Here is a 20,465-nt window from a genome sequence, read left to right as displayed (position 1 = left end):
TTACTACAGATTAAGGTGTATCTCCTTTTGATATCCTTTCTCCATCAATTTAAAATGTACTTAGCCGACAATGATTTTATTCGGTTACTTTTGAATATAGCCAAAATATGCTTACATAGTATACCCCTCATCTGAAATAACCCGCATAAACACTTTGCATCATAATCTTCCCCATAAATTCCACAGAATATGTAACCAACTTATTGAACTCTTCAACATGAACTTCATCATCGACCACATGGGATTTTATTCCACCATCCCTTTTAAGTATAGATGGATCCATATTGAGCACACCCATGACTTGCTGATGAACTTCTCTAAATTTAGCATTCGTGTACAACTTTTGAAATCTCTTTACAATTGGAGATCTAGATATGTAGGGAATAGTGACATTAAATGAGTGGAAGTCTATTTTCATTCTCAATTTTCTTTCTCAATGCATTGTCAAACTAGTTAACAAACTCCTTTAAATTGGTCCTCACATGAAGATAACCATCAAAAAAAGCATTTATGCTCTTGCTTCACTGGGTTGTACTCATTCGAGCCCAAAAGAATTCTTTTAGGAAAACTAGTACCCAATGGCCATGGTCAGCAGATAAACTTTGCAACCAGGTATTCTCGTGCAAGTTGTAAGTGTTAATTAACCCCTCCCAACAACTCTCAAACTCTTCAATACTTTGTGTGTCATATACACATTTCATCAACTGATTTTTCAACCCAGTTTTGTAGGCACCATGAGAACCAAGCCTCTTGAAGACTTTTTTTAGAATATGTCACAAGCAAAATCTATGTTGTGTTTCTGGAAAGACAATAGCAATTACATTTTTCATTGCTCTGTCTTGATTTGTGATAATAACTTTTGGACCTAATCTATACACTAAAACCAGGTCTAGAATAACTATATAAAAGTCTCTGTATACTCACTAGAAATCAACCCTGCTTCCAAAAGAATTGATTGCCCATAGTGATTTATACCAACAAATGGTACAAAGAGCATTCCGTATCTATTTGTCAGGTATGTGGTGTCAAATGTTACCACATCACCAAAATACTGATAGGCTGCCCTACTACATGGGTCTGCCCAAAAGACATTCCTCAACCTCTCTTCATCATCTAAATCTATCAAAGTAAAAAACATGCCGCTCTTGTATTGCATCCTACAAAAGTACTCTTGAAGCGCTCCAGCACCACCTTTCCCAAGTCGTAGATGCCGTACCTTATCAATTTAATGACGATAATCATTGTCCAAAAAGGGGAGGTTCTCGAATCCACCAGCACCAACAACAAGAGATCTGAAACTCTTATTCATTCAAATGCCAGCCAAGTCATTTGTATCTATGACTCTTTTTACGGACTCACTTACTTCTCTATTAAATCAAAATAATCGACATTTCTGTGAATTGAGGCCGTGATTATGGGTATTATGAACAGTTGTCAACTGCAACTTTCCCTAAACTTTTAAGGCATTTATCTTTAGCTTACAATCCGTCTTTTCTATTGGATGTGGTTTGGCAACATTCAACATCCTCTCCCCTCTCACTCCTTTGTGTCATCACTTCAAACTCACATTTCTTAGCATATTCCTTATACTACTCAATTAATTCTTCAAAAGAATTAAACTGCATACCCTACTTTGGCTCCTCAATCATATCACCACCATCTATTTACACTATCTGAGGTGTCCCTGTAACAGCCGATTATAAATTTAATAGTAAAATTTCCATAGACTTTAGGAACCTTGTAACAATTTTATAACTTTTCACGAATCGACTAATCGCAAAAGTTTTAGTCTATCAACATAGTTAGTGTTATCACTCACTATGGTGTCAGAAATGTGATTTTAATTATTTGAGGTAATTAAAAGTATCAGAATACATTATGGTCTGCACCACTAGACTTAGCTGATTATTTAGGATTTTATGGCTCAATAACACATTTTCATAATTTTGGACGAAACGCCTATTCGAAACTGTGAAATTAATTTTAGGGGAACTTTGGGGTTGAGTTTTGGTAAATGATTTTCACTATAGGTTAATATGAATATTTAAGATTTTTTAGTACTAAATTTATTATACATTTTTTCTGAGTGAACAATAACCTCGATTAGTATAATAAGTGCAGTGTTTTCAAAATCACAATGTAGAATGTCTAAATTAGGTTAAAGAAGTTTTATTTGAACATTTGACAAGATCTTAGCCACACATAGTGAATAGTATTAGACACTTGACACAAAGAGAAACCATTAGATGGATTTGTGAAGGAAATCAAGGTGTGAGATCATGCCACCTAAGCAAACTTTTTTTTTTCATCTGATCAACCAAATTAAGCCAAATTAAAGAGGGTTTCAACCCTAGTCAAACCTTAAATGGTTGAAATTCAATTGAAAATCTCAAAAGTTTGGTTGAAACTGACACCCTAAACGGTTTCCCCAAACCCTAATAGCCTTCAAATCCTTTTTGATCCAATTTCTAGTATTGTGTTTAATCAATTAATTAAATCACTTTCACATGCTATTAATTTCTCAAATTATTGTTATGATATCATTATCCAACCTTTTAAACCTTGAAAATTTTATTGGGATAAGAAAAATTGGATTTGGGCTTGATAGCATCTCAAACCCTAACCAAACTCCCTTTAAACCCCAAATTGAAGCCCACTTGGTTGAGACCCACTAAGCCCCACGAATTTGGCCACCTTGGTAAAGTTTCTTGAAGAAGTTTCTTCCCCCACATGGCAGGCCATCCACTACCCTTGACTGCACCTAATAGTGCCTTAATGAGATGGAGAAACACATCTCATCAACCTCAATACCTCACATCTTCTGCAGGCAGTCCTTTCCCCTCACTATTCTCCACTTTATGTCACATAGTCACCTCCAATCAAGGGTCATTCAAGCCCATATCTTCCCCTCTATAATTCTAGAGTCGTGCAAGATACATTTCTTTCCCTGTAATCACTTCTTCACTCGTTCTTAGAGAGAAATCCAAAAAAGCTCTCTCAGGCAGATTTCTGGGTCTTTTTACGTAGAGCTTTTTTATCCTTTGTAAGTATTTTCACACGATGAGTCCTTCATAAAAGTTGTTACTATTTGATTATAGTTTCCCTAGATATATTATTAGTATCATTACATGGTGATTTGGTTGGTCAAAAATTTTTTTAACCATGGAAAGGTCATTCTGGGCATGAAACTGGAGAATATGTTATGTTTTGAAATTTTTGACTAAACTAATGGACATATCTTGGTCTGAAACTTTTATGGAGTGCTTTTAGCCTGTACTTAAGAGTGTTCATTGAGGTTTTGTTGCATGAATAAAACTTTTGATGATAGATTTTCTTAGATCTAGAAACTTAAAAACTAGAAGTGGAAAAATAGTTTTTATTTGAAGAAAGTTTGAATATTTCGTGGTTTGATCTTACTCTAAAGGCTTTGATATTTTTTTATGATGATCCTAAGTCTCTTATTTTCATGTTAGAATGTTATTTTTAAGATATTTAGTATTAGTTTCAAATATTTGATTTTTCTATCCAAGAGGATTTCGGTTAGGCCTAAAATTTGATTTTTTGGATTAGATCTACGTTTTATTGATTTTTATCCATTTGATTTTAATTTTGATGTTTGTATATTCTTTAGAACACATTTTTAAACCTTGTGATGCTTTAGTTTGAAGATCTCACATTCTTAAGCCATTGATCAAGAGATTTATCAAAGCTAGTTAAGACAAAAAGTTTATATTTTTGGACTAAGTGTAAAACCAAAAACTCCAAGTGTTATTTTGTGATTTTGGTGACTTTAATTTGATGATTTAAAGTATGATTGATCTTAAGATGATGTTATGAACATGTTAGAAGTAAGATTTGATTTTTTGGAATTCTTGGAGATGTTTTAATTTAGGGTCAAAGTTTGTGATTCAAGGGTTTGGATCTTTTTACAAAAAGTTTGATGATGATTATTAGCTTTTTCTAAATGGATTTTTTATGTATGGTTTTAAACTTAGGATAGGAAGATTTTTGTTGCAAAATTTTAGTCTAAACATGAGTTTTGAAGTTGGAAGGAAATTGCAACAAAAACCAAGAGAAATGTCCTATAGATGTTTTGGCCATGGTGTGTTTTCCATAATTGTGATTTGTTTTAAATTTTTCCGAATTGATATTTGAGTGTAGGACAAAATTTACATGATGAATGTAAATTTTGAAAATTTTTGGAGTTAGGATGTGAAATCTTTGAGTTAGAGGGGTAAAATGGTCATTTTTTCACATGTAGAGGGTAAAATGGTCATTTTACTCTATATTAGCTTGTTTTCATGCTTCTAATTGTTAGTAATTAAATTTCTAATTTTTAGAATACCCTCTTACAGTTCTTCATATTTCGCACTTTATTCTCGTAGAACACGACGATCGAGGTAAGTTAGCTTCTAACTTACTATCAGTTTACTGTGTATGTATGATGGGTAAGAGAACTACAATTTATGTATGTATGTTATCATATATGTCATACCATGCCACGTTATTACATGTTTATTTGTTATGCATGATTTATTCTGTCACAAATATTTATCAGTTATACAATCTATTCTGTCACATATTGCTATATGTTATAAGTATGTCATGTTAAGTATGCTGCATGTTACATGTATGTCATATCATGTAATATTCACCATTACAAGTATATCACGTTAAGTAAAGAAATCAGATCAAGTTTATGTTAAGTCAAGTTTTAGATCACATTCATGCTAAGTTATTCATGTCCATCACGACCCTAAGTATTAGGATGGGGTAATATTCTAGTGGAATTCCTTTGTTCACACTGGAATGTCTAAATGGATGTAAAATTTCCTGGATTGATGAAGTACAGTCAGCAGGTTGCGAATGGGGCCTAACTAGCTGGTCACCGAAGCGCGTTGGGCACTAACGCCGATGGAGCCATATTTTATTTTACGTGTAACAATAAGTGTGGCACAAACAATTCATGAGGACACAACAACTGTGGAGCATACACTACGTGAGACACAACAATTGTGACACGTAGAATACGTGAGGCCACAACAACTGTGAAGTATGTATTAATGTACTCACAACTGGTATAAATACATGTGTTATAATGCGGTAATCAGTAGGAACACACGGCTTAAGGAGACACGTGTAGCACTCATATGGTCACGTTATTAATTAATTCTATTGAACAAGATTCCAAGTTCATGTCAAGAAGTTAAGAATAAGCCATCATGGTTAACCTCATGAGATAAAAATAAGCAATCACGGTGACCCCATGAGATAAAAATAAGTTTTAGATCAAGTTCATATTATGTTATATTATGTTCATGTTCACGTTAAGTTTCAAATTCATGTTATGTTCACGTTTATGCTATATTCAAGCTTACGTTCATATTATGTTATGTTCATGTTCACGTTATGTTTCAAATTCACGTTTATGTTATGTTATGTTATGTTCACATACATGTTATGTTCATGCTCATGTTAAGTTTCAAGTTCATATTCATATCATATTATGTTCACGTTTATATTATGTTCAAGCTCATATTCATGTTATGTATGTTCACGTTCATGCTATAATTCAAGTCCATGTTATGTTTCAAGTTCACATTCATGTTATGTTGCTAACCCATGTTATATTATACCATGTTATATTATAAGTTCAAGTTCATGTCATATCAAGTCAAGTTCAGTTCACGTTTCAGTTCAGGTTATGTCGTTTATGCCATGCTATATGTCAAGTTCTGTTATGCTTATTTACGACTTTAATTATGCATTCATCCTTTTATTGCCATGCATGTATCATTAACCTATGTGGGAGTTTCCTGTTAACTTACGGAAATTTGTAATCAAATCTCACCACGGTAATTCCAACTACCATTCCTCCCGAATGGTAGGCGATGTGTTAGGATCAGAGCAAGGAGCGGACATTGGTAGACTGAATGAGGTTGACTATACGCCGCAAACACGACGCGGAACTTACAGCTTCCATAGTTAGTTTTTGGACAGTATTCTAGCCTCATTAGTTGAGTTATACGAGTTACTCGACGAACTTCCTCAATAGTGTATTTTGGTAATATAAATATGGAGTCTAGCCTCCCATGTTTTTGAGATTACAGTCTTCTGAAATTCGTACTGAAATCGTGGATGTTTATTTTTATCAAATATGCTTGAATTACGATTTAACTATTTGGGATATTATAAGTTTGGTGCATAGTATTGCTCAAAAAAAAATTGTCCGTTCGAATATTGTATAATGTTATATGCATGTCAGGAACATTGCATCTTATATGTCATGAACTGGGGCAGGTAACCTTGTATTGCATATTCCGATGCTTTGGATGTCCGTTCGATCCCAAACAGAATCTAGGGACGTCATAGTCCCGGCAATGCCATTATCGGTTTCCCTAGAATTTGATCTATTCTCTTTACTTGTTTCAACAACTCTAGAAGAGGTATATGGTACTTCAGTTTTCCTACAATCGGGTGCATCCTTTTTACCAACTCTTGCAGTTGTATCAAAGCTTGTATTGATGAGAAGCATCGAAGGTCTCATCCCATATTGAAATGGATATTGGTTGCCATTTAGATATGGCAAAAAATCAGGTGACTACATAGGCACCACTCCATAGTAACCAGGTAAATAATTTATGAAGCTAGGATAAGTCATTGATATGTCCTAAAATAAAAGAAATAATGATAATTAGCAACCATGATGCTAATGTATTATGAAAATAAACACCAACTCAATCCAACAAATTTTTTAAATAATACAACATACTGGGGTTGGTGTATTTAAACTAGTTTGTGTTGACGGAGATGGGTGTTCTTCTCCTTTTCCCATGATAACAATCCCAAAAACACCTATATATACACACACTAAGTATAATTAATATAGAAAAAATTCCAAAAGTTCTAACTCAATAATTAATCTGATTGGCCTAGTTCATTAAGATTTTAAGACGGAAAAAATTGAGCATACATCCATTGATAGCAGCTAATTCAAACATCATGTACAAATGAAACCATCTTCAATTCCTACGTTGTGGACTCCCGGGTAATATTTTGGGAAAGTTATTTGAGTATTCTAGCTGATGGGAATTTGTAAGGGTTTTAACCATTGAATAAAAAAAACCAGCCATGTCTCTATCTACTTCAATAAAGAGGTTACAAGTACTTCAATTTTTTTAGGTTCGATGCTAGAGTCAATTTTTTTAAGTTTGATGCTAGAGTTATGTTTTTGTGGGATTTTAAAATCCTATAAGTCAATATCTTTTTTAAAGGTATTAGAGCCTCTCTAAGGGATCATAGTAAATTGACATAATTTTTAGGTGGAGGGATTAGGGCCTCTCTGAGTAAACGAGGAAGGAAAAAATGGTTGTAAGCTACTAATTTAAGCAAGGGCTGAGTTTCAGAATTGATTTCCCTTGTTGCTTGCTTCATGTACATTTTTTATGAGTCAAATGAGTGTTGGACTCTATAGGCACCAAATTGGGTTAGCTCCCCTGCATGTATATAATTAAATTATTATGGTCTTGTTTCAATTAGATTATAGATTGTAGATTGTCCACAATCATGCACATAGCAACTGGGCCTTTGTCTATTTGTTTCATTTTTTCTTGTCTTATATTTTTTTAAATCAAAGATGAAAAGTAGCAACTTGCTGCACTCTCTATTGTTAAAGTTTTATTAGAAAATTACATAAACAGAGGCAATCATCCCTATTCATCATGCAAACAAAACATTGAGAAGACTATAAAAAATTCATCAAGGCTTCATTGAGAAGAAAACCTGCAAAATAATAAGGGTAGGGGAAGAGAATTATATTAGGCTATGACAAGGGAGGAGGGAAAACATTGGAAATTTGTCTTTTCATATGTTGGCACGATCTTAAATGGTTTCTACTGTTTCAACTCTCTTTGTACCACTAATTTTTGGTTGTTTTGTGCTTTATCCCTTTCAGTTTGTTGAAACTATTCGAGGTCAAAATCAGTGAATTCAGATATTGTGCTTTTGTTAGGCTTTCCACAAGATCAAGTAAATGTTTGAAGTTAATTGGAAGTGAGGGGTTTTTGTAAGCTAGCAACTATAAGGGAAGTATTGGTATTCTTTATCTCAACAATAATATTCTTTATCACAAGATCAACTCTTGAAACCCGGCAGAACAAGCCAGCAAATATATGGTTTGTTTTCTTTTACTTTCCTTTTATTATTTATCTATAATGTCCAAGATCTACTTTTCAACAAATCCTACATTGTGGGACAAATTAAAGCAAAGAAACAAATAAAGCTGAGTTTTTTTGGTTAATGGGTCATAGATGGGCTGGTTTGGATCCCTATAGTCTTCAACAAATCCTACAATTTGGGACAGATTAAAGCTGAGAAACTCCAAGCAACACTAGAGGTTATTAGCACAGATCAACCAATGCACCAATGGGTCAAAACAAAAGGAGGAAATTTTTACCCAACTGAGAGAGAGGAAGTGTAGCAGATATGTTCCTTGCTTTTTCCTAGCCTCAATGTTCAACAACTCACCAACGACAATCTTCATGAAGTTGGCTCAGCCTTTAACGAAGACAGTCTCTAGCTCCGATGAAGAGAAGGTACCCTTCCATTTGACTTGCTGAACTATGGAATACAATGGAAGCTCAACTTTCAGTGACGGCAAAAACAAGATATTTTGCGTTCAGCCTAATATGACATCAATGACAAGCTCACTCGTTGACAACGAAGAGAAGCTCCAAAAGTATTCAATCCCTTGGATAACAAAGACCCCCACCACCGAAGAGCATGAAGAAGATGAGTTCTACTCTACATTTCTCTTCTATTTCTATTTTGGTCTCTCTTTCTTTTCTTTTCTTTTTTTTTTTATTTATAAAAACTCAGGTGACATGGCATATTTTATTGGACGACTTCCCTATGGTTGCAACTCTCGAATATCCCTAGAAGTATTGTTTGGCAATTGAGGTGCTTTTTTTTTTTTTTTTTAAGGCAAATATTCTAATTATAAAAAAAAAATTAACTAGATTATAAAATTATTTTTATTAAAAAATAAATATAAATAAACATCATTTTATGTAATTATTTTATATAATTGGTTTGTGGACGCAGCATCTTCCCTCTAACTAGCAGGCGCTTGAAAGTGTTACAACAGTTTTACGCCCTTACTATCAGTCAATGTTGAGTGTGCCATTGCCTTGCAGAAATGGCAATATGGTCCAACATCTTGTAATCATTCTTCACCAATGCAAATCCATGCTTGAGTTAAAGAAAATTCATGCTCTCCTGACCACTATTGGCTTCTCCCAAGATGACCCTTTTGTATCAAAAGTTCTTTCTTTGTCTGCACTCTCTGATTGGGGTGACATCGAGTACTCATACAGGGTATTTTCACAACTTTCCATTGCGAAAACTTTTTATTGGAACACAATTATAAGGGGATACTCAAATAGCAAAAACCCGAATCCGTCCATCTCAGTTTTTGTCAAAATGTTGCGGGCTGGGGTCTCGCCAGATTATTTGACGTACCCTTTTCTGCTGAAGGCGTCGTCACGCCTTTTGAAGCAGGAAGTTGGGGCGGCGGTGCATGCCCATGTCGTGAAAACTGGCTTTGAGTCTGATAGGTTTATTGAGAATTCTTTGATTCATATGTATGCCTCTTGTGGGTATGTCGTGTATGCACGTTCGGTGTTTGATGGAATGCTGGCAAGAAACTTAGTTTCTTGGAATGCAATGTTGGATGGGTATTCTAAGTGTGGGGATATGAAATCAGCGAAGGAAGTGTTTGAATTGATGCCGGAGCGGGATGTTGTGTCGTGGAGCTCTTTGATTGATGGGTATGTCAAGATTGGCGAATATGGGGAGGCTATCGCTAAGTTTGAAAAAATGCATGCTGCTGGGCCCAAGGCCAATGAAGTGACTATGGTCAGTGTTTTCGGTGCCTGTGCCCACTTAGGTGCCCTTGAGAAGGGGAGGATGATGCATCAGTACGTTGTTGATAATGGTCTGCCTTTGACTTTAGCCTTGCTAACTTCTCTTGTGGACATGTATGCTAAATGTGGGGCGATAGAGGAGGCTTTGGCCGTCTTCCGTGGGGTTCCAATGGGTCGAACTGATGTGCTGATTTGGAATGCCATTGTTGGAGGGCTTGCAACGCATGGTTCAGTCAAAGATTCCCTTGAATTGTTCTCAGAAATGCAGCGTGTTGGAATCACCCCAGATGAGATCACATACTTGTGCCTGTTAACTGCCTGTGCTCATGGAGGATTAGTAAAGGAAGCTTGTCATTTTTTTGAGTGCCTTTGTAAAGATGGCATGAGACCTAAGAGTGAGCACTATGCTTGCATGGTAAATGTGCTGGCACGTGCAGGTCAAGTAACAGAGGCATATCAATTTATAAGTCAAATGCCCATGGAGCCTACAGCTTCAATGTTAGGTGCTCTGCTTAGTGGATGTATGAGCCATAACAAATTAGATGTTGCAGAAATAGTAGGAAGGAAGCTTATTGAATTGGAGCCAGATCATGATGGTAGATATATTGGCCTTTCAAATATTTATGCAGTTGAGAAGCGCTGGGATGATGCAAGAACCATGAGAGAAGCTATGGAGAGGAGGGGGGTGAAGAAGTCTCCTGGGTTTAGTTTTGTGGAAATATTTGGAAACCTCCATAGGTTCATAGCTCAGGATAAAACACATCCTGACTCAGAACAAATTTATGCAATGCTCAAGTTTATTATACGCCAAATTAAATATCATACTGATTATGAAGATCAAGAATATTGTTTGTAGGATATGATATATGTCTGCACGTATCCAATGGATCTTATGGAAGTTCACAGCAATTGAGAGGATTGAATAATTCATTAGAATCTTATATGGGTCAGTGAAAAGAATGATTAAAATTTGGTAGTTAAAGGTTTTGGCATATGATGCTTTGAGTGAAAGGTTATTCTGCTCTCAAGTTCAGATTTGTAAGGGGTAGCAGAGACTAAATGAAGCATTTTTACCTCACTTGATTTGCTGTCCCTCATTCTTTTAAAGACGATGCTCCCTTTTTTTGGGCCTTCGCTCAAGAAACTTACAAAATACACCAATTATCTACTTAGGTACTTCAGTGAATAATGTAGCTCCACTTTAGATTAAATTTATCATATAAGACACAAAACCACACACTTCTTTTAAGAAATACTCTTTTGTTCCAGATCATCTCTTTGTTTTGTCAAATCATCAGAGGGAGTCACCAAGCACAATAGGGATTCCACGACTGGCATTGCATATATTTGGATAATATTGGGTGAACAGAATCGTGTATTTGCTGAAAAATTTTAGCCTCATAACTGTTAGATGGGATCAATCTGTGCTATCCCTCCCATAGCAGATGCTCATATTGGCTCCAAAGCTGTTTAACACAGGTGACATAAGTTTTAACTTTTCTGGGGAGGCATTATTTGACATACTTTTACTTGCAATCATTGATTATTCTCGATCTGCAGTTAGAGGGACCTGTCCTGAGTGTGTTACAAAAGAGCTACACTCTTTAAATGATCATTGGTTCCCTACCTAAGCTTTCCCCAAATTCACTAGAAACTTACTCAAAATGCAAATGTTCCTAAGGCAATTGTGTGGTTTATTTTTATATCCTTTTGACCCCGAGATTTTAAAACTTCATATTTGCACAGTTATACATTCTTTGCTTTTGCATTGAATCTGGGGTCACCCATGTTCTCTTAATTCTTAAAATGGTCATGGTTGTCAGCTTTTGTTGGCTAGCAAGTTACCTTCCGAGGTAGATGTAGGGCTTGTAGCAGAGACAAACCCAGACACCCATCCACTGGTTAGTCAAATGCTTTACATAGCACCACATTTTGCAGAAGACACAAACTTAAAAGGGTTTTTATCTGTCCTTCTTCCCTTATTAATATTTGATATTGATCCATTAATGATGTACTCTTGAATTTCAAGAAAACGTTTGTGTTTTTTATAAGATTTCGGATATTGTAGATGTGCTTTATCTTTCAAATAAATTTGTTAATATTTCAAACTACTAATGGATTTGGAGGCCATTTAGAGATATTAAGGTCATTATACATTTAAAGAAATCAAGATCCTTATATTTCACAAATAATTTACGATAATTCCACCATTTTCATCTTTTTCTTCAGGCTTTTACTCCCTTATATTTTTATTTTTCCAGTTAACAGGTCATCATACTGAAGTTGCCAGCTGTTCAAAGACTTGAAAGCTACATATCCTGCGAGATGATATGACCTGTATGGCACTTTGAATTGCTGAAAATGGGCATTTTATCTTGAAGAATGTTCTGTCACATGCAGGCCTTAGTTGACAAAACTAGTAAGTCTTACTCCCTTGGGATGTTTAATGGTTGTTTACTAATCCACTAAGGGACCTTTTTGAAAGTTTCATCTACAATATTAGTAAGGCATATTGCTTCACTGAAAATGAAATCTGTGCTGTAATTACAATCATATGACCACATTCTTCTTCTTACTGATGAAAAAAATGAGATTCCAGAAAGCCGAGCAGTTTGTTGCTAATAATATAAGAGGGTGGCAATTGGCTTCCAACTAATATGTTATCATATAGGTCTGTATGCCAATTGAACATACGTGTGTTGATTGAATTCCTCATTCATCCTCCTACATCAGCATCACAATATGATTGGGTATGCACCTGATTGAGGAAATTATCAGTAGGGCATCACACATAATATCAATAGATCTACATCATTGCAAACTTTGGAGGGGACATAATCGTATTTTAAATAGGCCTGCCAAATAAGCGGGAATACATACACACAAATGAGGTTGGGTAGCCAAGGTCACTCCAGCCTCTAAATTAGTCCCTATTATCCACAATTTAGGGTTCCCCTTGTAACAAATTAAGAATGGAAAAATTCTGCTTCTTTGTGCAATCAACTACTATCCGGTATCAATTAAATAAAGAAAAATTGTGCAGAATATCAATTTTTTTTTTTTTTACAGAGTCTCTCCTGTAAGAATTTTACTTGCACGATGGTGAATATATCTTAGTTTCAGTATCTCAACTATTATGAAAATATATTTATTTGATTTTTGTCATATCATGGGAATGATGCAAACATTGTTGTTCGGATATATTGAACCTGTGAAGCTGGCTTTAATGGTTTCTAATACGAATGATTTTTTGATATGCGATTTTTCTCCACTTATCTAAAGTTCAAAAAAGTGGAGTTTTAGTTTGAAGAAGGTTGCTCTTACAAGAGCCACCTTGGTCTGCATCCATCTCGTTCAGGAGTGACATGTCATGCTGATTATTATCCTAAGTGTTTAGTCTTACATTCCATCCTCTACCTGCTTTAAAGAAAAAAAGAAAAATCTTCACCCACCACATAGACTGCTTAAAAAAAAATCTAGTTTTTGCAATGTAGATCAAGACATCATTTACGAAATTTAGATTTGTTTCTTGTACAATAGTATGTATCAGACAGTTTTCTAGCCAGAGTAGAGGTGGTTTAGGAAAAAGGTTTAGTGTTTGTTTCATTGGATCAAACCTGCTATCGTAAAAGATTTTATTATTTCAAGTCTTAGGATATAAAAAATTCCAATAGAAGTATATATCAAGTAGCTGTGTTTGCTCAATCCAATTTTCTGATTTTGGATGTAGCTAGGTAGTGTAATAAACTGAAGCTTCATTGAGTCTGTTTTTGATGTACATAATTTTGTCATATAGTATTCAAAAATTAAGATTCCAGAGTTTAGGTATTAAACCATTGTAAATGAAATAAAATTTGAATCTCAGTCATACTGTACAAAGAGACGACTTGAGAAGTTACTACTTCCTTCTGGAAAGCTGAGTAGGAACATTACCATTAAATGATTGTATCGTTCATTTATAGCTAGCTCTCTTGTTCTGTCTAACAAAATAGTTGCTAGAATGCATGAAAACTTTTAAAACATAGTAAAGTCAATTCCTTGGTAAATGGCTGGATAGAGTTATTTGAAAATGCTAACAAATTTCTTTACTAGTTAAAATACGCAGGTTCAGAAACTTAGAATGTTCCACACAAGTAACCTCCAGTAGAAATTGCGAGTCTTCATCTTGATAACAATGTGAGCTTTTATTCCTTCATCTTCTTCATATACGAAACTCATCTCACTAGACCTCAATCTGAAAATACATTAATAAATTGACTTATCAAAAGGCACTCAAAGAAGATATAGTGCAAAAGTAACTTGTAAACCATTAAAAAAGAATATAAAGTGAATGATTGATATTGATGATTGCTTGGATGAGTGAGTTTAGCCCCAACAACGAAGGGAAGGCCGGAAGTAGGAAGCTTCACACTTAATGAATATTTCTAGTTCATAAGGCGTAAATAATGCAAAACACAATCTACATTCTAGTTTTACCAAGAAACCCATTTGAAATACATGCTGCACAATCATTTCTATATGCGTTTTTTTCCATGTCTTGGAAGCTGTCTGATACCTCCTAACTGAGCTGAATGATAGCATTCTAACCCACATCTCAATAATGATCCATTTATGTCAATTAAAAAAGAATTAAAGTTTATGATTGAAACTGCATGCACAAAATGCCTGTTTGACACATCTTACATCAGTCTGCAACCAATTCACCCTTTTGATGGTAAGTGAGCCTACTGAATATGTGCAGGCCTATAACTCGATGGCATATCTGGCAGTTTTGTAGATGATGATAAGATTTATATATGATGATCATGTTGTAGAAATAATGATAATAATGTTGATGCCATACCCAATGGAATTGAAGACGAAAGTTAATCTCGAAGATTGGGCTGAGCAAGTTGGAGATGATATGGCTGAATGTGTGGAGGAATGGTAGCAAGTTGAAGCACACTACTGGGTTGGTCTCCATACAACGAGAAATGATCTCCAACTTGTTGATGTTCCACTGTCTTTCCCTCCATTGCCGCCTGCTGATACTCTATGGCTGCTCGGTTCTCCTGAATCTGTCCATAACCATCAGCCAAAGCACGTAGTTATTTTGAATCTTCATTGATCACTACTTTCTTCTTTGCAAATCTATATTGTTTGGTTTTTCTACTAAATGAAGTGATCCAGATAACCCCACTAGGATGCTTTAAAATTCTGAAAAAGGACGTTCCACACATGAAGTGGACATCCATTGGAGCTCTTTTGAATGTTTTACTTACCCAATGGTACATGCTGCTGTTTTCATCCTCCAACATCCGCTCCTAAATATTTCAAGACAAAAGGAAGTTAAAATTATATACAAGTTCCTCGTGCTTGTGTGTGTCCATGTCATGTTGCATAGACAGAGAGTTTTCACCTTCCTTCTCAGGTTGTCCATCTGCTGGTTCAAGAGCTCGTTCTGCGCACGCGTGCACACACGCACAAAAAGGATATATATATGAAAACAAGAAGAAAAAAGAAAAAACAGAATGATTTATTAATTATGGATTTCTATTTTATAAATTATTAATGTAGTACATGCTTGTATTATTAGACTGCTATTACTTATAACTTAGTTTATTATAAACACAGTACTTGCTGTATAGAACCCATTAATTAAAGTTATAAAAAAAAGTCTTCACGCTTGTAAATAGATTTTTTCTTATATATTAATAATATATAATACCTTCCGATCTCGAATTTTGCTAATGGAGTGCTCTAGTTCTTGTTCAAGGTTATCCAAATCCTCGTAGGTTAAGGAGCTCATGTCCTCACCAGTGTATCGTTGCATGCCAAGCTGAAGACGATGAGTTTCTGCTCTCAGCATTGATATTTCAGCATATATTTGTTCCTACAAATAGTTAAGGGCAAAAGGATATAATCTGATCATTTTGGCATAAACATAGGTATTATGTTAATATAATTAGACTGTATGGAGACATTTAAATGTAGAATAAACGTCAAACGTACGTACTCACCCGGGCATCGTGCTCAGGAACACAAGTGCCAGTAACCTTTTGGTACCTTTCTATGATTTCCTCCATTCTGGGACAAACATATACATGAGTTCTGTTAAGACTAATCGAAACTTGGAAGTGCGTATATACATGGTACATGCAAAACTCGAAGAAACATATATTAATGTTGGACAAGATTGAAATTAGACTGCACGCTACTAGAATTATTTATTGTATTTTGTGTGAGAGTTTGGAAAAATTATAATGATTAAATGAGATTAAATGAGTTGAGATGATTTGTATAACCAAACAAGACCTTTAAGTGTCTCGAGAAAACTAATTGAGAGCTTGGAGTATATATAATCCTGTTAAACATCATGCATCTTTGTGGCCATGATGAACTATCTTATTTTCTGGCCTCTTAAGATTGTAATCACTTCTAGTCTTCAAAATATTATTGTTTATAAAACATCGAATCTTATTAATTACAGTGGTAAAAAACACTCAAAATGAATATATATATATATATATAAACATATATATACATATATATGTATATATATATATATATATATATATATATATATGTTTATGCATGCATGTATGCATGGTTGTCAGTTAAATCAAAATGAATTTCAACATTCAACAAAGATCAAAATGAAATAAAAATAAAAGCAAATTAAAACAATTAGTAATTATATAGACATATATATACACACACACACATAGAAGTACTCCTACATGTACACTGCTGATGATCATTCATCCCTGATCTTAACGACCATATAAATATATGATCATCGAGTATATTTATGATCATTATGTAAATTCTCCCAAAATACTGTTGATTTCCTGATCTTCAATATCCACAAATACTCTTTCCTTTTCTTTCAGCTAGGGACTTTAAATACCAATTATATATGGTAACAAAATACCAACAATACTGGACAAGATAATCCAAGTCTGATGATCTATATATATATATTATATATAATTGTTGCAGGCCAGCAGCTGAGTGCAGCCAGCTACCTGCGACTAAATCAAAGGAATTATTGACATCATAAATGAATTAAGTTGCCTCAGCCATACTAACATGCAATATGTATGTTGCATGATGGTAGGAAAAACCCTAGCTAGGCTACCTAATTTGTCAGAAGCATGAACCTAATAGTGAGTCAAGCCACTCAAGTTGGTCAATCTGAATGATCTATTCGGAGTAATGGGACTTAAATCTAATCTCTCTCTCTCTCTCTCTCTCTCTCTCATGACCAACACACATAAAAGGTTGAAAAACCAGTAAACGAAAAACCCTAGTTAGTTAGCATGCATCACTGGGATCATTCAAGACAAGAGACAGATACAATTTATTAGCAGAAGTCATGAAAACATATACTAAGCTAAGAGCAATAATTCAATCTTTTGAGAGGAAATATTACATATATATATATATATATGAAATAATATTAGGCTACCTCAAAGGCTCAGTGCAGTACTGACACATCTTTCCAGTGCTTGAGAAGATGATAAGCCCAATTTGGGCATCGCAAAGAACAGAAAGCTCGTGAGTCTTCTTCAACAGCCCGGATCGTCGCTTAGAGAAGGTCACTTGCCTTGTGGTCTGGTTCTCAATCCTCCTGATTGGTATCTTTCCGCGTCCCATTTCCAATACTAAAATTTTCCTATGTGTTCTAGATAAAGAAAAACAAGAAAATAAGAGGAATTATGCCCTTTTACACATTAGAATTTCCATGTTTTTCATTTAGGAAAAAATACAAATTCAATAGTCCAAAAACATCTAAGCTTTTAGGATATGATCATTAAGTAGATAAAAAAACATGCTTAATGATCAAGATAGTAAGGGAGGGAGGGGGAGAGATCAGATAGAGAGAGAGAAAGAAGGGGTAGGGGGAGGTTAGAATCTACATACCTAATATTTCTCTTCTGGCTTGGAAATTAGAAGAGTATTGAAGACGGTATCCTTATATGACCTAGCGCTCTGCATGCTGATAACTCTACTTTCCTCAAAATCCCAACTTTATAGGCGAAACTACCAAAATGCACCTGATCTTACATGAAATCACACAGACAGAGACAGAGACAGAGAGAGAAAAGGGGAGGGGGGAGGGGGAGGAGGTCTGCATTTGTGGATTTTAGCAATGTATACGTACGTTAATGCTGATCAAGTGCAATGGTCAAAGGAATTTTATCAACATCTTTTTTTTTTCTTTTTTTTTTTAATCAATATTGGTAAATATGATGTAATGGTCCATCAGGCTCAATGCAGCATGCTTCACCATAACCAGGCCAATTTGCACGATGTGATCGATTAAGGGCAGTGTATATGAACTTCGTCACGGATATATCGATCAATGGCAGGCATGCCTGTATACGTAGTAATTCCATGGAAGAGAGGAGACCTTGGCTGTCCACTTGAGAAAGATATGAACAAAATAAGGTTGCTGTGACATAATTACACCACTGCTTTGGTCCACCCAGAAACCTGACTATATCCACTTATAGTCATGGTTGGAGAAACTAAGCTTACCAGAAAGAGAGAGCCCAAGAATCGAAGCCAAACGACAAAGTGTAACAATCCCTGACAGCTGAGAGCGACTTTCATTTAATTAGTCATGTATGTATGTAGGTATGTATGACCATCCTATACATATTTACTTTAAGGTAACAAAGTGGTTGATTGATCTTACGCTTTCTTAATAAGTTTATATAGAAACCACTTTCCTCGTCCTGAGTTCAATTTCACCAATGTTATATACACACACACACACACACACACACACACAATTAAGCAGATTAGAATCTTTTATAATGCTGCGAATACTAGACAGCATGCACCCATGCAGATCAAGTACTGTTATTCTGATATAATATATACCATATGACATTTTAGTAATCTAAAATGAATCAGTATTATTAATTGATCAGACCCCTAAAAAATATCTTTATATATATATATATATATATGTGTGTATGTATGTATGTATGTATGTATGTATGTATGCGTGGAAGTGATATATATTCCAGCCACGACGTGAGCATTAAAATTTACATATTTGTGATTAATAATTAATAATCGTGACCCTACTCATGATGTTAATTGCTTTGTGGTAAACAGAAAATGACAAGAATGCACCAGGAAAAAAAACATTCCCAAAGAGCTCATAAGGTCAAAAATCAAAAATTTTATTGGATATCATACACTAGTACTATTTAAAGTACTGGATCATATAAGCCATGGGTGAGTGATTTCGTTAAGTATATATTAAGAGGAATGTTATTCATCATCCCTGCATACCACACACTTTATATATTTTTAAATTATTTTTTTAATTTTAATTTTATTTTATTCTTGTTAAACTAATTGAGTTATTCTACTTATCATCTATACACTACATACTTATTATAGGAAAAAAATAAGTGTAGTGTGTGGTGTAAGTGTGATGTACGTGTAGAGATGATAAGTATAATTATTTATATATTAACTGGCTTGGTCATTATCGGTCGAGAAATGCTTGGTCTACAAATTAATTAGAAATTATATAAAAGTAAACTTACAAGCTCATGATTATGTGGTATGGTAAATTATAAATTTCTTTTATAATATACTATAAAATAGATTTGACATTTCATATCAAACGACGATAATTTACATTAATTTATAAGTTTGCTTTTATAAAATCTTGCATCATGTGTAGATATATAAAGCTTGATCTCTTATTGATAAAAGTGATGTTTCTTTAATTTAATTATTGCGAGTGTGGGACAATTCAAGTATCGCAGTACTCATGATCCGTTAATCAAATGGATCGGAGTACTGGAAAACCAGCTTAGTCAGACAACCCGTGTTAGAATTAAACATCTAAAATAGGTTATAAGGGTTAGAGAGTTGGTCCCCTCCTCATTTTGTTTTGAACATCCCCACCCCCCCCCCCCCCCCCCAATCTTGTCATCACCATAATATCTTCCCATGGTTAGGTAGCTACTGTCTGCATGCAGTTTTGTCAGACATATTCATTGGGGCCCAACTGATCTCTCTCTCTCACACACGTACACAAATCTCTCTCACTGGTCTCAGTTGAGCTTGCAGCTTCCTTGGGATCCCATGCTTTGGAGTGCTCTTTGGTTGTTTTGATGATTTGAGTTGCTAAGGAAAGAAGATCGATTAGCAAGCTAGGGTATTGTGTCATGATTTTGTTTTTCCTATTTTTTGCAGCAAGTATATATATATATATATATATAGTGTATCCTTTTGGAAACGAATTAATGTTTCATCCTTAGTGCTGCAGCCATGTGAAGTACAAAAACCATTCAAATGGATCATACAAAAGGTGTCTAATTTTTTTAATGAAAAATGTAGAAAAGGGGTATATAGCAATAATGTCTGAAAAATCTTCAAACGATAGGTTCAATTAATGTGACTTTGTTTTCGTCTGAGTATTACATTTTAGATTAATCTAATGATTTTGGTGTTGGGAATATTAATCCTGCAATTTTTTTGGCAGGATGCAAATATTAACCTAATTTGATTGTGTAGAGTACCATTAAT

At 34.7% G+C, this 20,465-nt stretch overlaps 2 protein-coding genes and 1 long non-coding RNA gene across 11 annotated transcripts; 1 reads left to right on the top strand and 2 right to left on the bottom strand.

Annotated features, from left to right (window-relative positions):
• Positions 1-6,691: 6,691 nt before the first annotated feature.
• On the bottom strand, positions 6,692-8,966 carry LOC122311083. The gene is made up of 2 exons (XR_006242729.1): positions 8,456-8,966; positions 6,692-6,855 (listed from the first exon to the last, which is right to left on the bottom strand). It is a non-coding gene; the product is annotated as an uncharacterized LOC122311083 (long non-coding RNA).
• A 114-nt stretch (positions 8,967-9,080) lies between these two features.
• Positions 9,081-15,217, top strand: LOC122311080 (pentatricopeptide repeat-containing protein At5g08305). Of its 8 annotated transcripts, XM_043125451.1 has the most exons (4): positions 9,081-11,402; positions 11,747-11,824; positions 12,185-12,342; positions 14,665-15,217. In XM_043125451.1, the coding sequence occupies exon 1, from the start codon at positions 9,169-9,171 to the stop codon at positions 10,777-10,779; it is 1,611 nt and encodes a 536-aa protein (XP_042981385.1). In that variant the 5' UTR covers positions 9,081-9,168; the 3' UTR covers positions 10,780-11,402; positions 11,747-11,824; positions 12,185-12,342; positions 14,665-15,217. The 8 variants fall into 8 exon arrangements, with proteins under 8 accessions (XP_042981385.1, XP_042981386.1, XP_042981382.1 ...); XM_043125452.1 differs by lacking the exon at positions 11,747-11,824 and having other exon boundaries at positions 9,081-11,096; XM_043125448.1 differs by having other exon boundaries at positions 9,081-11,096; positions 11,193-12,342.
• LOC122311081 (protein TRANSPARENT TESTA 16-like) lies at positions 13,983-18,005 on the bottom strand. Of its 2 annotated transcripts, XM_043125453.1 has the most exons (8): positions 17,829-18,005; positions 17,374-17,589; positions 15,923-15,989; positions 15,631-15,795; positions 15,322-15,363; positions 15,185-15,226; positions 14,767-14,980; positions 13,983-14,157 (listed from the first exon to the last, which is right to left on the bottom strand). In XM_043125453.1, the coding sequence occupies exons 2-7, from the start codon at positions 17,559-17,561 to the stop codon at positions 14,789-14,791; spliced, it is 696 nt and encodes a 231-aa protein (XP_042981387.1). In that variant the 5' UTR covers positions 17,562-17,589; positions 17,829-18,005; the 3' UTR covers positions 13,983-14,157; positions 14,767-14,788. The 2 variants fall into 2 exon arrangements, with proteins under 2 accessions (XP_042981387.1, XP_042981388.1); XM_043125454.1 differs by lacking the exon at positions 17,829-18,005 and having other exon boundaries at positions 17,374-17,794.
• Between the last annotated feature and the right edge of the window lie 2,460 nt (positions 18,006-20,465).

This window comes from Carya illinoinensis, chromosome 5 (genome assembly GCF_018687715.1).
Source record: "Carya illinoinensis cultivar Pawnee chromosome 5, C.illinoinensisPawnee_v1, whole genome shotgun sequence".
In the NCBI taxonomy this organism is placed as follows: domain Eukaryota; kingdom Viridiplantae; phylum Streptophyta; class Magnoliopsida; order Fagales; family Juglandaceae; genus Carya; species Carya illinoinensis.
This window is presented reverse-complemented; position numbering and strand designations above follow the sequence as displayed.

Excerpts from the sequence above, each read along its gene's own strand:
- LOC122311080 (XM_043125452.1), top strand. The coding sequence starts at position 9,169 with ATGTTGAGTGTGCCATTGCCTTGCAGAAATGGCAATATGGTCCAACAT.
- LOC122311081 (XM_043125453.1), bottom strand. The coding sequence starts at position 17,561 with ATGGGACGCGGAAAGATACCAATCAGGAGGATTGAGAACCAGACCACA. Across the intron at positions 15,227-15,321 it reads TGGACAACCTGAGAAGGAAG|GAGCGGATGTTGGAGGATGA; the intron begins GTGAAAACTCTC and ends TGAAATATTTAG. Across the intron at positions 14,981-15,184 it reads ACAGCAGCATGTACCATTGG|ATTCAGGAGAACCGAGCAGC; the intron begins GTAAGTAAAACA and ends GGTTATGGACAG.